Source organism: Sarcophilus harrisii, chromosome 2 (assembly GCF_902635505.1).
Source record: "Sarcophilus harrisii chromosome 2, mSarHar1.11, whole genome shotgun sequence".
Taxonomy (NCBI): domain Eukaryota; kingdom Metazoa; phylum Chordata; class Mammalia; order Dasyuromorphia; family Dasyuridae; genus Sarcophilus; species Sarcophilus harrisii.
In genome coordinates this window covers 44,245,829-44,261,573 of record NC_045427.1, presented here as the reverse complement: position 1 = coordinate 44,261,573, position 15,745 = coordinate 44,245,829, and the positions used below count along the sequence as shown (strand labels likewise).

The window sequence follows — 15,745 nt, the reverse complement described above, 5'->3', positions numbered from 1 at the left end:
CTCGCTCGCGGTGGGGTCGGAGCCGAGCGGAGCCGAGCGGAGCCGAGGCCGCCCAGCCGGGGCCCCGCCCGCCGCGCGTCCCCTTCCGCCCGTCGGCCCGTCCTGGACCCAGCGCCCTCGGCCTCCCTCAGGGGCCGCACCGAGGCCGGAACCAGCGCCGCGGGCTGCCGGGGCCGCCCGGGAGATGAAATGACAACTTCAACTCTCCAGGTACCGGCCTCGGGGGCCCGGCGGGGGAGGCCGCGCCGGAAGCCGGGCCGGGGCCGCCCCGGGAGGCCGTGGCCCGGCCCGGCCCGAGCGCTGCGGGCGAGGGGGATGGGCCCGGGGCCCTCTGCACGCCCGCGGCCCGGGAACCTGGGGCCGCCTGGGCCGCGCCATCGCCTGCGGCCCCCTCCCGGGGTCTGGTGAGCCCCCACCCTTCCCCCGCTGCACGTCCTGGCCGGGAGCCCGCTCCTCCCCCACCCGCCCTCAGCCTTCCCGGCTGCAGGGCCGGTGTCGGGTCCGCCCGGGGCGCCGCCGCGGGGCCCCCTCCCCCTCCCAGCGGTGGGGAAACTGAGGCCCGCCCCAAGGTCACCCGGGGGCGGGCCCCTCCCCGCGGCCCGGTTGTCTGACAGCAGACGCCGGCAGGGCTTGGGGCAGGGGCCCCGCACCCGTCCCCGTTCTCGGGCTTAGGCTGGTCTCTGGCCTCTGCGGGGGATCTTCATCTGTCAAATGGGCGCAATGAGACACGCTCCGCACCTCCCAGGACCTTTTGGCGGAACGTCTTTGCCCACCCTTGGAGGAATTTGTTAGCAAGCAGTGCAGCGGGGGAAGCCCGCGTCTATATGTGCTGGTCTCTACTTCCTAAAATTTCCATTTTGAAACTTAGGTGCTTTGCCTCCTTTCACTAATAGCTCCTGTGGAAGCGGCTGCGGCTGCGAAATCACGGGGTCCCTTCCCAGTCCTGGTACCTAGAGGGGCTAACACAGGCCCAGCAGAAGTGTCTTTCCCGGGGCATCCTGACAGCTTTGTTCGATGCTAATTCGCAGCAGCAGCAGCAGCAAAGAACAAGCAGAGGGTTCAAAAGTCTTAGAGTGTTGTCTTTGAGGCTCTTCATCCAATAAGACTAAAAATTCCAGTGTGCCCCATGAAAAGACTAAAAACCCTTCGATTTTAGTAGCAGATGGTTTCTTACTCTTTTTCTATCTTTTAAAGCTTTTGGATTGGTTTGCCATGAACTAAAATTGATTTCTTCATCTCACATCACTTGGAAATGTCTGCATCTTTCTGATGAAGAGTCTCAACATTTGCTGATGCCTTAGCCCCCAGAGATGGCCGACCTTATGCATTGCTTGCACATAACATAAATAGTCGTAACCTTTTTGTGAAGAGCAAAGTCAAGGTCTATCGCTTTATTAGAAATGGAGTTCTAGTTAGCGATTGTAATTTTGTAATCCCAGTGGTGGTTGTTGTTTCTGCTTAATGCTTCCTGCTGCTTACAAAGGATGAAATCGGGAGTTTGGACAACTGGACTTTGGAGCATAAAGATTCTTTAAAGTCCCACTGGAGAGGGAGGGGATGGCTGGTGTTATTATTGTGTATTATATGATTCTGTGTGACTATCAACACATTGTAGCTTTCAGACAAAAAGACACTGCTTTTGTTCTTGCTCATTAAACTCTATATTAAAAATATTCCCGCACTTAACACAAGGGCCCCCGGAAGTCTCCTCTTCCCAACTAGCCAACAGAAGCCCACTCAGTGGGGCCAATGGAACTGAATAAAGTTCCCTTGGAATCCACACAGCGAGGCTTATGAGTGGATACAGGACTGAGAGCATCCTCTGTCCATTTGTTTTCTGGAAATTACGTCATTTCTCATCCTCATTCTCAACTACGGACTGATAGTGGAGGGTCAGCGGCTTCTTAGCTCTTCTGTTGGTGATAGCTTTCTTTTTGGAGGTAGTAGAATAAAACATCCTAATAACAACAGAGTGATTCCTCCATCCTTTTGTAAACTCTAGTCTGGGACGTTAGCTCAGGTTTCCTTCTGCTGGAATCTAGAGGGGAGAGTGAGTGTGAAAAGCCTGTTAACGGTGGTTATTGTGGAGAAGGGAAGACCGTCTTAGTGCTCCCTTTTAAAGCCTTTCTATTTGATGGCTGGGAAGTGGTTGGCTCTCCTGGCCTAGGACAAATGAATAAGTCAGCCTGAGTTCATGGCTTCCTGTTGCCTGTGACTGAGTGCTTTCAGGACCTGTTTGGGAGCCCTGTGCTATGTTGTCTTTCCAGAAGGCCATTGATCTGGTGACGAAGGCGACGGAGGAGGACAAAGCCAAGAACTATGAGGAGGCATTGCGGCTCTACCAACATGCCGTGGAGTATTTCCTACATGCAATCAAATGTGAGTCATGGTGGGGCCGGAGCTGCCGTGGGCACATCCCACAAGCAGGAGGTGACCCCCGAGGCTCAATGGGGTTTTTGGGGGCCACCATTTTACAGATGAGGCACACAGTGACAAAGCCAAGGAGAGCATCCGGGGCAAGTGTATGCAGTACCTGGACCGAGCTGAGAAGCTGAAGGATTACTTACGGAATAAAGACAAGCAAAGCAAAAAGCCCGTAAAAGAAGCTCCAAATGACAGCAAGGGGTGAGTGTCTCAGTGTGGAAGGGTAGAGTCAGCATGCCCAAGAGAATCCCCAGAGCCTCAAGGATAGATTTCCTTTTCTTGTGATGTCATCTAATAAAATTGGATAAATAATTTCCTTTAAATGCTCTAGTAAAATTAGGCTGAACTCCTGGGGTGCCTGGCTATCAAATTCCAGTTGAAGTTTCCCAGAGAATAAAAAAACAAGCAGCAGCTAACAGGTGGGCCTCTGGGACAGGAACATGAGCTCTATAGGAAGCACGTTGTCATGAGGAGACATGATTTGAAAGGGTGAGTGCTGTGAGTGGAAGGTCTTTCCCAGAGGCCAGGAAGGCTCCTGGGTGCACGCCCTTCTTCCAGAAAGAGACTTTGCTACAATGTTTGGATTTTTCCTCCATGGTGACAGTCGTATGTGGATGGGAGGGAGCCTGCTCTCTTCCACCCCATCAAGGTTAGAGGATTGGAGGGATGCTAAAAGTCTTTAGAAGGGAAGCATAGGGGAGGGGATAGAATGGGCTTTAGTCGGGAAGACTTCTGGTACTTGCTCTGTCACAAACACTGAGTGGCTGATGTTGCGTTTGTCAATTCATCTCTTAGTTTGTCTCCTCATCTGGAAAATGGGAGTGCTAATCCTGCATTACCTGTTCTCCCGGGCTTTTGTGACATTTACGGATATAATGTATGTAGAGTGCTTATTGAGTAATAGAGCTTTGTGTAAATGCTGGTTATTACTATTTTGTGCCCTGAAGAGCTGCACCTAACAATAGCATATTGATTTATAAATCAGCTCTTACTTGTCAGGATGGATTGGGTATCTTTTCTTTCTGTGATGAAAAAAAAAAAAATTAATTCTCTAAGCACATCCCTTTGTGACCAAGGGTTCCCTCAGACTTTGGTGTGAGGATGCCATGATGGTCACTCATAGTGTTGCCGCTGGATCTCTGTAGCTCTTTGAAGACCATCCCTTTTCTAGCCAGGCATTGGCCCTTATTTTTCTAGAGCCCCTTGCTGCCAATATGAAGTATCACCTTTTGATTGCCTGTTTCATTTCCACAGAAGTGACAGTGACAGTGAAGGAGAGAATCCTGAGAAAAAGAAACTGCAAGAACAGCTGATGGGTAAGTTGCATGAGACCGTGAGGGGTCAGCTTCCAGGCCCTTGCGGAGCCCCCACCTTAGGGAACACTGCCTTCTTGTTGTAGGTGCCATTGTCATGGAGAAGCCCAACATTCGGTGGAGTGATGTGGCTGGCCTGGAGGGAGCCAAGGAAGCGCTCAAAGAAGCTGTCATCTTGCCAATTAAGTTCCCGCACTTATTCACAGGTGAGGAATGAATACCAAAAATTAAGTTGAAAGTTACCTGACTTCTGATTCAGCTTGTTCACAAGAACAGTGTCAGTAAGCTTGTCATTGAGTCAGCCGGAGATGGCCTCAGGGTCATCCAGAACCTAGCTTCTTAAACAGTGGGTGGTGACCCCATACGGGGTATTGTAGCTGAATGTGGGAGCTGCAAAATTATGATTTATCGGTAAATGTTTGCTCCGTATGCCTATTTCGTGTACCTGTACACCCAGGGTCATGTAAAAATTTCTGGGGGGGGAAGGGATTACAAGTGGAAAAGGTTTCAGAAGTCTTGACCTAGGAGGATGGTACCTTCTCCAGATGGGACCAAAGGGCCCAACTCCAACATTACCCCCTTTGCTATCAGTCCAGAATCCTTTGGTACTCAACTATTTTCTATTTCTTCTCCTAGGCAAGCGCACCCCCTGGAGAGGGATCCTGCTCTTCGGACCTCCTGGCACAGGGAAATCTTACCTGGCAAAGGCTGTGGCCACAGAAGCCAACAACTCCACCTTCTTCTCTGTGTCCTCCTCAGATCTGATGTCCAAATGGCTGGGGGAGAGCGAGAAGTAAGTCAGCCCCCAGGCTGTGCTCCCTTGCGCTCGCTGGAGCCAGGGCAGCTGGCACAGGCTGAGTCCTGCGTCCCGCCTGCCCACGGGTCCTGCTGGGGGTGGAGAGGGCTGGGCCAGCCAGGGTAGCCACGTCCCCCTTTTTCCTCCAGGCTTGTCAAAAACCTCTTTGAGCTGGCCAGGCAGCACAAACCCTCCATCATCTTCATCGATGAGGTCGACTCCCTCTGCGGATCTCGGAATGAAAATGAGAGCGAGGCTGCTCGTAGGATCAAGACGGAGTTCCTGGTGCAGATGCAGGGTGAGCATTAGCACGGGGTGCACCATGATCCTTGGGGGGGGGGGGGGGGGGCTACGGGGGGCTGGGGAGCAGCAGCAGAATGTGGCCCTAGCCCCCACTTCCTCAGTCTCAGAATCTTCACCCCAAACACATGCACACCTCCCGACAGCCCAGGGATGGAGGGCCTGGGATGAGCAGATGGGCATAGCCAGGGCTGCCCTGCCCCTTTGATAGGCCACCTCCTCCCTTGCTGGAGTTGGGGTTTGCCCAGACCCAGTGCCAGTTTGGGCTGACCATAGAGGAGAATTTGGAACTGGATACTGCGCTTGAAAGGGAGCGTCCTGGTTCAAAAAAAGAAACATACGTATGCCTTAACACCAGTTTCTTAATTCTCTATTCAGGACTGTTTGTACTCTGTTCTCCTGCCTCCCCTCTGTCCACTTTAGCCTTCTTTATGTAACTCTGGCCAAAGACACCAGTACTCTGCAGGAGCTCCGGGTCTTGTCTGACTGGTCACCAAGGGAGACGTGAGGGCCCAGGCTGGCAGAGCCAGGAAGCCCACGGGTTCTTGTCGTTGCCCTCTTTTGTTCTCTGCCCAGTCACAGACAGGAGTCTGTTCTCATCTCAGGAGGTGCTGGTGTCTCTCCCCCACCCCCCACCCCCCATGTCAGTGAGCCCCCAGGCATCTTTCCCAAAGATGGTGGCCGGCGATGGCTGTGTTATCAGGGTCAGCTTTGTGGTCTTTTTCCAGGGGTCGGCAACAACAATGACGGCACCTTGGTCCTGGGGGCCACAAACATCCCGTGGGTGTTGGATTCAGCCATTCGAAGGAGGTGAGTGCGACTCCTGCTTATTATCAGTCATACATGGACCAACCACCCTGACTCCTTGGCCAAAACCTGCACGATCGGCCCCGGTTTCTCTGGCTGATTTGGGCAAACCCAGCCCTGGGCAGAGGTCATCCCTCAGGATTGTGCTGTTAAATGGAGGATTGCAAAGGAACCCAGTTGTATTGAAATACAGTTATCAAAAGAGTAAGAAAGCCAGTTCCCAGAGCCCTTGCCATCTATCCATGGACTAGATCTGGGGATGCCAGGTCAGGAAGTCGGTGCTATGGGGGAAACTCCATGGTTGTTCTCTCTCCTTTGGAATGAATCCGTTCGCTCAGATCCCCTCTCCTTTCGTCTCAGTTCCCCACATAGGTTCCCACAGGGTAGCATCAGTTTTGTACCTTTGTTGGATCTGGGGAGTGACGTCACGTGGCACAGGGGCCCCGGAAGACCCACCTTTTCACCTTGGTACTTGGTTTCAGGAGTTGAGGAGACTCTTAATGGAACTTCCACACTTCTCTAAACCTGGAGCACCAATCCTCGGTGTTTTACCCTCTAGGTTTGAAAAACGCATTTACATCCCCCTGCCTGAGGAAGCGGCCCGGACCCAGATGTTCCGGCTGCATCTCGGGAACACCCCCCACAGCCTCACGGAGGCCAACATCCTCGAGCTAGCCCGGAAGACCGACGGCTACTCGGGAGCCGACATCAGCATCATCGTGCGGGATTCTCTCATGCAGCCTGTGCGCAAAGTGCAGTCGGCAACACACTTCAAAAAGGTAGAGCAGTTAGGGCCCCGCGGAGGGGGAGCCGGCCGGGCACCATGCCGGCCACGCTCCGGGGGCTCCCATTGGTGCTTTCTAGCTTTTTGGAAGGTGTGTTCCTGTTCTTCAAGGAAAGTGGGGGGTACATATCTGACATCCCCCTCTCCATTTTGGAGGTGGGGGAGGGAGGGTTGGCTTTTAGTTCCTTGTCATTTTAAGAGATGCTGGGAGGACAGTGGTACTTAATGAAGGTTCTTCAAGGAGGTGGGCATTAAAACAGGGAGGAAAGGGAAGATTTAGGAGCAGGAGAATAGAAGGATTATAAGTCTAAGTTACCTGGCAGGGCAGCTTCCACCAGGGCAATCCCCCAAATGTCTTTGCTTCAAATCCTTCGGGGAGTCAACTCTGAATGGAGGTGGAAAGGGGGCTCTGGTAAGGAAGTCTTTTTGCTTACTGTGCATATTTGTTAGAAAGTTTGGTTTTTGTTTTCAGTGATGGGTGGGTAGAAGAACAAAATAGGGATATGCACTCAATTTTTTTAATTTAAGAAACTTAAGCTAGAGAGTTGCTTGAAGTGAATAGAGAAGTTAAATAAATGATTTACTGAGACTCATCTAACTAATCAACATTAGAAGCTGTATTTGAACTCTTCTGGACTCCAAACCTGAGATTTTTTTCCTCTGTGCCGTGCCGGCTCCTAAAGATTAGCTTGTAGATTTTTCAGTGTTCTGCTTCTGGACTTAAAAGCTATCTTAATTAAACTGCATGGCTTTCCCATGATCTCCCTGGATAACTTGATACACACAACCAATATTACCTGAGAATTATTTAGCACCTTTCAGCTCCAAAATATTCTTCAGAGAATAATTTCTATTCTGTCTAGCTAGAATCTATAAAAAAATTAAGTCTCGATGGGCTGGTAGCTCTAGGCCCCTTATGTCTCTGGTTTGATTCCAGGTTCGGGGCCCTTCTCGCACCAACCCTGGAGTCATGATAGATGACCTTCTGACCCCCTGCTCTCCAGGAGACCCTGGAGCCATTGAGATGACTTGGATGGATGTACCCAGTGACAAGCTGTTGGAGCCTGTAGTATGCATGGTAAATAGACAGATGGCCAGAATACAAACTAAGAACTTTCCTCATTTCACTGCCCCCAAACAACCGTGCCCTCTTCTAAACACAGAACCACTTGTGGCAGTGTTAGCCCCATAGGTCCTTCCTTCTAGCTTACACAAGAAAAGGTCTCATTGTGGAGAGGCAGACAGTACAGTTTTCTCTAATTTTATTTAGCATCACAAGTCTATACAAATGATTCCATTTGAGTTGAGGGATTTGACTGCACAAAATAGGTATTCGATAAAGTATCATTTTGATTTGCTAGCTTTAGTATTACTTTGTCTCTGCTCAGGCAGATACATGATATTATGGCCGGATCCATTAATAACTTTATGATATAATATAAAAAAAGCTATGAGGTGAGACACCCTTTCTCCCCAACATACAAATTCCAATTCACCCAGTCCCGGAGAAATTTTCAGCATAAAAGATGGCGACTGGGAACAGAAGGTCTTCACCAGCTCAGGCCCTGGTCCCAAGACCTCTTCTTTCTTTACAGTCCGACATGCTTCGGTCTCTGGCCACCACCCGACCCACCGTCAATGCAGAAGATCTTCTGAAAGTGAAGAAATTCTCAGAGGACTTTGGACAGGAAGGTTAAAAGCTTCTGTAGGGGTGATGACGAGGGGGGAGGTTGACCAGGGGAAGTCCACAGCACTTCCTCTCCCCATGCCAGCAGCCAGGCAGGGCCCCATGTGGCTAATCCCAGAGTCACAACAGAATCCACTTTGCTGTCTGGCGACCAGCTGGGAAGCAAGGAGGATGGGCTTCTCCTACAGCCTCAGAGACACTGGAGCACAGCTGGTACATGACGGAGCCTGGGTTCTACATGTTTCCTCCTTTCCAAATGCTCACTACTCCTTTTCCTGACTCTCCCTGTCTTCTGTTTTTTTAACTTTTTTTTTTTTTTTGTAATTATTCTAAATTAATGCTGCTTGGATTTTTGTCTTGTTTATAAATAAAAATAAAATCACCCAAAAGCTTCAGGGAGTGGAACAATCCCATTCCTGTAGTGGTGGGCTCAGCCAGCCCTTTCCTCCTCCTTTCTCTTTATAGCCGTGTCCTAGTTCTTGAGAAAAGGCCATCTGAAGCCCTTTGGCTCTTCGTCCTAAATATTTCCTAAGATCGTCAGGAATCTTGCCGGTGTCACTTTGAGGCTAGGTATACACGGACTTGTTTCTTCTGTGCAGGAGGAGGATATGACTTCTGCAAATGAAAAGCTATTCCAGTCAAAAGAAATTAGGTCTGTAGTGAAGACTGTTGGCCCATTTTTCACAGCTGCCTTTTCCTCTTTCTGCCTGTGGGAGCAGAACAGTGTTGCTACACTTAAGAGTCCCTCTCTTGGAAATGGCCTAATAAACCTTTTTCCCCTCCTGAGCCACCTGAGTGATCTCATGTCTCTAGCGTTTCCTGAAAGCTACTGCTAAGCTCTCCTTTACATCCAGCAAATAAACTGTTGAGTAATTGATTTTCTACCTAACAAACAGATGGTAAGGGTGGGAATCATTGGGGTCGGTATTAGGAGGCTCATTCTAGCCTCTACCCTCCAGGAAGAATCCTTCTAAAGCATCCATTATTCTCAAATCTGGTTTTTTAGGTTGTTTTTTGTTTGGGTATTCTTGGACTGAGGTGCCTCTAGCCAGAAGATTCCGGGAGCATGCCATCTGGCATTAATGTGGTTTTGGTTTTTATTTACAGGGAATATCTATGCTGTCTTAGAAGGTAAGGTGTCTTTTTCCAGGCCCTTGACATTATATAAAGGGATTTTACGATACCTTTAAAATCTGAATAATGGGAAGAAGAGATTGGCACAAATTTTAATCCTTTAATGGCTATATCTTTTTTGGATTAAAGAACCAATTTAAACTTGTGTGTTTCCACTGGACAAAACAAGATGGTGGGTAAGACAGAATTAAGATTTTTTTTGTCATAAAAAACAAATAGATCTAAAAATTGGAAAACACTACCTCCCAAAGTGGCAGATTCATCCTTATTTATGAAGAGTTAAACAAATTTAACAAATATTTACTTGTGCATATTTTATAAAATATCAACTTACTGATGTTGTATTTATCATGAGTAATAAAATTAATTTGTTACTATTAACTCATATTTGTTAGTTAGAGGGAGTTCTTAAGGCCTGGTTTGACTAGATGGATTCTAAAGTCAAATTCAGTTCTGTGATTCTGTCAGTGTTGGGGAATATCTTGACAGTTATAAACTAGACACTTAACTCTTTAAATGGCTTCCTGATAAATCCTCCAAACTAGAAACTACGTGTCTGGCCCTAAGAACAGTAGTTGAAAAGACAGTCCTTAAAAGCATGTTGCACCAGATTTCAGACATGCTCTTGGTGATAGATTCTCTGCTATCAGTTTACTTTGTAAATACAGAGCAAAAGATGGGTCTGTAAAACTCCCTGCCTGTACCTCTGTTGCTACATTTCAAAACGTTTTCTATAATATGCTCCTTGGGTCACCACACCTACTGCACCTTTCTTAGGTCAAAAGATTCCTTGTTGCTTGTGGCATTTCTCAGGCACCCAGAAATCTGGAGTTTACAGCACATGCTTTGGCATTACTACAACTATGAATGCTGGTCTTAATGTTGCCACCCATCTTTGATCTAAACATTTAACCTTAACCTACATGACTGACCTTTAAACATTTTTGAGGAACAGATGAGAGTGGTCTGCCCATTAGCCAATTCACTTTAATATATTTGATTCTGTATTCAAAAGATTTCATTCTACAAGAAAATTCCCAGACTTCTCAGTTACATAGCCTCTTTCTCCCATAATGCCATTCTTGCACGGCTTTGGTTCTGAATTGGCATCCTGCATTGGGCTGGCTTTCCGTTTTCTAGGTCTTATGTCAGATCAGGATGCAAAGCTGGTGAAAAGTGCGTGGGCAAAAGCAATGTTTTCCAATGGTGACATGTAAGAACATTGTTGCATGATTGTAGAGAAAAGGAGAAAGGTGCTTTTGCATTAGGGATGACTGTAACTGTATCCTTTCTTCTTTGGGATTTGGTTGCCACACTAACTCCAAAATGTCGGCTCTCTCTGGATATCAGCTTAATAAATCAAAGCCATAGCTATTTGAAGGAAAGATGAACACTCTAGACAACCTTCCTAGAGGTGCCCTACTCTGGAGAACCCATTGGAGTTTACCGGTCTTAACTTTGCTATGGTGACCCAAGCAAGTTCCAGTTCCCAGAATCTGTCATGATGCAACTCCCCAGGTTGTCCCACAGAGTTCCATGGAGGTCTCGGTACATGTGCAACCTGTTCCCCCTCCTCACTTGAGCATTGGCTCCCCTAATAGAAAATAACAGCCAACAACTAAGGTCACTGCTGACTCCTAAGAAGAAATGAGAGAAGTGGGGCTCTCCTTGGGAAAAGGATGGAGACAGTATAGGGGAAAATGGGATTCAGTTCTGCCTGAACAGCCTGGCTTGCTTTCATTAAGCTTTGCCAGAATATAGGCCGTGCCTTCCATAAAGAGAAGGGCAAGTGATACAACTATAAACTGAGATGTGATGGGCTGAAACTTGAGTTGATCACTGGTCCAAGCACTTAAGGCCAATTACCAATTGGACAATACTCTATTAGCATATGCTTGGAGAAAGAATGACCCTGCCCACTACTCTATGCAGGCTTGATCTGTTGGCTATAGAGAGACTGAGACAGGATTTAGAGGGTGGAGTAGGAGGAGCGAGGTGGCTCCGGGCGGGAGAAGAAAGAAGAGGAGATTGCTGTGTACCTGCTCTCCTGGGGCCTCCCGATAAGATTGTTTATCCTGACTCCGCCTGATTCTAAAGTATCCAGGGTCTAAGGTGTCTTCACATGGAAAAATAACAGGAGCCACCACCCATAACAGCTTTTTACAAAACCATGTCTGCTAACTGTAAAAAACGAGACACTCTTCCCCCTTTGGCACGCCTGAGACATTAGGTAGGATTTGGCTGCCCACCTCTTAGGTCTACAGAGATTGAGCATTAAGTTTTGTGGCTCTGCAAGACATTTTTCAGAGGAAAATGATCCCATTATTGTCATTAGGCTCATTGAGGCATCATGCCTATAATTCTAACAAGGTGGTAATAGAGTATTTGAGTCTCAACCCAAGATTTAAGGCTAAGGCTAAACATGGAAATGAGAAATGCTGATCTCCCTGAATCTTGATCCTATCCAGATTCCATAATTCACATCTCTGTGGCACTAGGTTTCCTAAGAACTTATCTCAAAACCACTTTTGGGGCAAGTAGTTATACAGACATAGAGATTAGGAAACTGAGGGCCTGAGATTAAATGGCATACTTAGTAGCTGAGCTCTGACAACTCAAGTACTTTTTCTTTGCACTTAATAGTATTTTATTTTTTCCAGTTGCCTATACGGTTTTCAGCATTGATTTTTGTAAGCTTTTGAATCCCAAAGTTTCAAAAACAAAAAAAGTGAAAAATAGTCTGCTTCAATTCAGACTGCATCAGTCTTGCTCTGGATAGGGATAGCATTTTCCACCATGAGCCTTGAAATTGTCTTGGGTCACTCTGTTACCGAGAACTGATTTCTCAGTGGAGAGCTAAGAATGAACACGTTATGGGTATGATGTTTACTTCACTCAGCATTAACTCGCATGAGCCTTTTCAGGTTTTTCTGAAATCTACCGGCTCATCACTTTTTATAGACAACAATATTCCATTTCATTCATATGTTACAATTTATTTAGCCATTTTCCAGTCCTCTCATATAGTTCTAAATTGCTCTTCAGAACAGCTGATCAGATCACAATTCCACCAATAATTCAAGCACACTTTCCATTAAGCCATGCTTGTTGGGAAGATCATCCTCTAAATACTGAACTGCTTTCAGTAAATGAGCCAGATGGTATCAGCAAAGGAGCAGACAAAAGATGACTTCTAATTTTTAGTACCTTAGAATTGACATTAAAGGGTGAAAACTTAAAGCTAAATTATGAACCTATAAAAATTTGCAGGGTGGGTGTGAATAACAGCTTGTCTGTCCTTATGCATCTGACTGAACCACAAGACGATCGTGTCTTTTCTGAGCAGTTTAATGTTAAACGGAATCCCTCAACCACTTCATAGTTGGGCCCCACTAGCAAAATATTTTCTAGTTGGAGTTTAGCATTTTGGACACGGTCCCACAGGATTCTCCAAGCAGTTCAACCTTAGCAGATAATAGAAACGTCTTTTTCTTGAAAAAAAATTAACTTTTCCAATTAGAATGTAAAGATGAGGGCTCTCGGGTAGCAGATCCAGGACTGATGGCCAGATCTTTTGGTTCCCAAACAACTGGTACTTTCCTTCTCCTCTGGGGGCCACCTGATAAATAATCAACAATAGTAGGAGGGGCTCCACCACACAGACTCTCAACAAGAGGTTCAGGAACTTAAAAAAAAAATGTTAATTATTTCAGTGTAATTTCTTTTTCAATCTCCTCATATATTCTGCTTTAAAAAACGTTGAAAAGGGGCCCATAACAATTAACGTTAGAATCACTGCTCTACACAATGATGCCCAAATCAGTGAGCTCACCCTTTGTAATCCCTGTTATTTTCTTTCTCCATTTCTACTTTCTGTGAAGAAATTAAATTCTCAGGGCAGCTAGGTGGTGCAGTGGGTAGAGCACTGGCCCTGAAGTCAGGAGGACCTAAGTTCAAATCTGGCCTCAGACACTTAACATTTCCTAGCTGTGTGACCCTGAGCAAGTCACTTAACCCCAATGCCTCAAAAAAAAAAAAAAAAAGAAAAAAGATAATTTCTCCTAATAGGTCTCAGGATAATTAGGTTTCAATGAGATTGTGTGCTCTCCCTTCTTTCCCAGGAAGCAACTCTGGTTAAGGTAAAGAGTTTAAAATCCTGTGATCAATCAAAGATATGAACAATTTTCTTATGAAGAAATTAAAGTCATTTTTAGCCATATGAAAAAATACTCTAAATCATTTATTAATTAGAGAACTGCAAATTAAAATAACTCTGAGGTACCACTTCACACTTATTTGATTGCCTAAGATGACAGGGAAAGATGATAAATGTTGGAGGGGATGTGGGGAAACTGGGACACTAATGTTGGGACAATTGTTGGTGGAATTGTGAAATGATTCAACCATTGTGGAGAGCAGTTTGGAACTGTGCACAAAGGGCAATAAAACTACACATAACCTTTGATCCAGCAGTGTTTCTATTGGGTTTGTATCCCAAAGAGATCATAAAAGAAGAGAAAGGATCCACATGTGCAAAAAATGTTTGTGGCGGCCCTTTTTGTAGTGGCAAGGAACTGGACACTGAGTGCCTATCAGTTGGGAAATGGCTGAATAAGTTATAGTAAATGAATGTAATGGAATATTATTTTTCTATAAGAAATGATGAGTAAATCCACATAAATGATAGGCATTTCTGTATCTTGCCAACAAAGTCCAGCAGCAAGAGAAAGAGAAATTCCAATTAAAATAACTGTAGATAATATATTTGGGAATCTACCTGGCAAGACAAAGCCAACAACTATACGAACACAATTACACAACACTTTCCACACAAATAAAATTAGATCTAAACAATTGGAAGAGTACTGCTCATGGGTAGGCCAAACTAATTTGTGACAATTCTACCTAAATTAATCTACTTATTGAGTGCCATACCAAACTGCCAAAAAATTACAGAGCTAGGAAAAATAATGAAATTCACGTGGAAGAACAAAAGCTTGAGAAATTCAATGGAAAAAAAATGCAAACGAAAGTGGCCTATCTGGGCCACACCTAAAACTGTATTATAAAGCCGTGGTCATCAAAATTATTTGGTACTGGCTAAGAAACACGAGTAGTTGATCAGTGGAATAGGTTAGGTCCACAAGACAAAACAGTCAATGACTATTGTAATTTAGTGTCTGTTTGATAAGCCCAAAGATTCCGGCTTTTGGGATAAGAATTCTATTTCACAAAAATTGCTGAGAAAATTGGAAAATAGTATGGCAGAAACTAGGCATTGACCAACACATAACACTCTATACTAAGATAAGTTGGAAATTAGTTTATGGCATAAAGTGATACTATAAGCAAATTAGAAGCACAAGGGATAGTCTACATCTCAGATCTGTGGAGAAGGAAGGAATTTATGGCCAAAGAACTAGGAAACATTATGAAATGCAAAATGGATAATTCTGATTAAATTAAAAAGGTTTTGTACAAACAAAACAATGCAGCCAAGATTAGAAGGGAAGCAGAAACTGGGGAAAAAATTTTACAACTAAGTGTTCTGATAAAGGCCTTATTTCTAAACTATATATAGAATTCACTCAAATTTATATTAACAAAAGTCAGTCTCCAATTGATAAATGGTCAAAGGATATGAACAATTTTCAGATGAAATTAAATCCATTTCTAGTCATATGAAAAAATGCTCTAAATCACTATTAGAAAAACACAAATTAAGACTGTTCTGAGGTACTACTTCACACCTTTCAGATTGGCTGAAATGACAGGAAAAGATAATGACAAATTTTGGAGATGTGGGAAAATTAGAACAGTAATATATTGTTGGTGGGGCTGTGAAATGATCCAACCATTCTGGAGAGTAATTTGAACTATGGCCAAAGGATTATCAAACTCTACATACCTTTTGCCAGCAGTGTCTCTGCTGGGTCGTACACCAAACAAAGAGATCATACAAAAGGGAAAAGGACCCACATGTGCAAAAATGTTTGTGGCAGTCCTATTTGTAGTGGCAAGGAATTGGAAACTGGTTGGATGCCCATCAGCTGGAGAATGGCTGAATAAGCTGTGGTATATGAGTGTTATAGATTCTTATAGTTCTATAAGAAACTTTCAGCAGGGTGATTTCAGAAAGGCCTGGAGATAATTTACATTAACTGATTTTAAGTGAAGTGAGTAGTACCAAGAGAATATTGTACACAGCAACAAGATTATATGATCAACTGTGAGTGACTTGGTTCTTTTCAAAAATGAAGTGATTCAGGCCAATTCCAATAGATTTATGATGGAGAGAACCTTCTGTATCCAGAGAGAGGATTATGGGAACTGCACACAGATCATAACATATTTTCACCTTTTTTGTTGTTTTTGCTTGTTTTTTTTTTTTCCTCTCATTTTTCTGTTCTTTTTGATCTGATTTTTTTTGTGCAGCATGATAGATGTGCAAATATGTTTGGAAGAATTGCACATGCTTATTAACCTATATTGGATTACTT

At 45.2% G+C, this 15,745-nt stretch overlaps 1 protein-coding gene across 1 annotated transcript; it reads left to right on the top strand.

Annotated features, from left to right (window-relative positions):
• The first annotated feature begins 28 nt into the window (after window positions 1-28).
• On the top strand, window positions 29-9,441 carry VPS4A (vacuolar protein sorting 4 homolog A). The gene is made up of 12 exons (XM_031950087.1): window positions 29-210; window positions 2,268-2,379; window positions 2,478-2,625; window positions 3,679-3,740; window positions 3,824-3,943; window positions 4,374-4,530; window positions 4,683-4,831; window positions 5,562-5,643; window positions 6,200-6,419; window positions 7,362-7,502; window positions 8,020-8,116; window positions 8,577-9,441. The coding sequence occupies exons 1-12, from the start codon at window positions 190-192 to the stop codon at window positions 8,585-8,587; spliced, it is 1,320 nt and encodes a 439-aa protein (XP_031805947.1). The 5' UTR covers window positions 29-189; the 3' UTR covers window positions 8,588-9,441.
• Window positions 9,442-15,745: the final 6,304 nt, after the last annotated feature.

Excerpts from the sequence above, each read along its gene's own strand:
- VPS4A (XM_031950087.1), top strand. The coding sequence starts at position 190 with ATGACAACTTCAACTCTCCAG. Across the intron at positions 3,741-3,823 it reads ACTGCAAGAACAGCTGATGG|GTGCCATTGTCATGGAGAAG; the intron begins GTAAGTTGCATG and ends TTCTTGTTGTAG. Across the intron at positions 7,503-8,019 it reads TGGAGCCTGTAGTATGCATG|TCCGACATGCTTCGGTCTCT; the intron begins GTAAATAGACAG and ends CTTTCTTTACAG.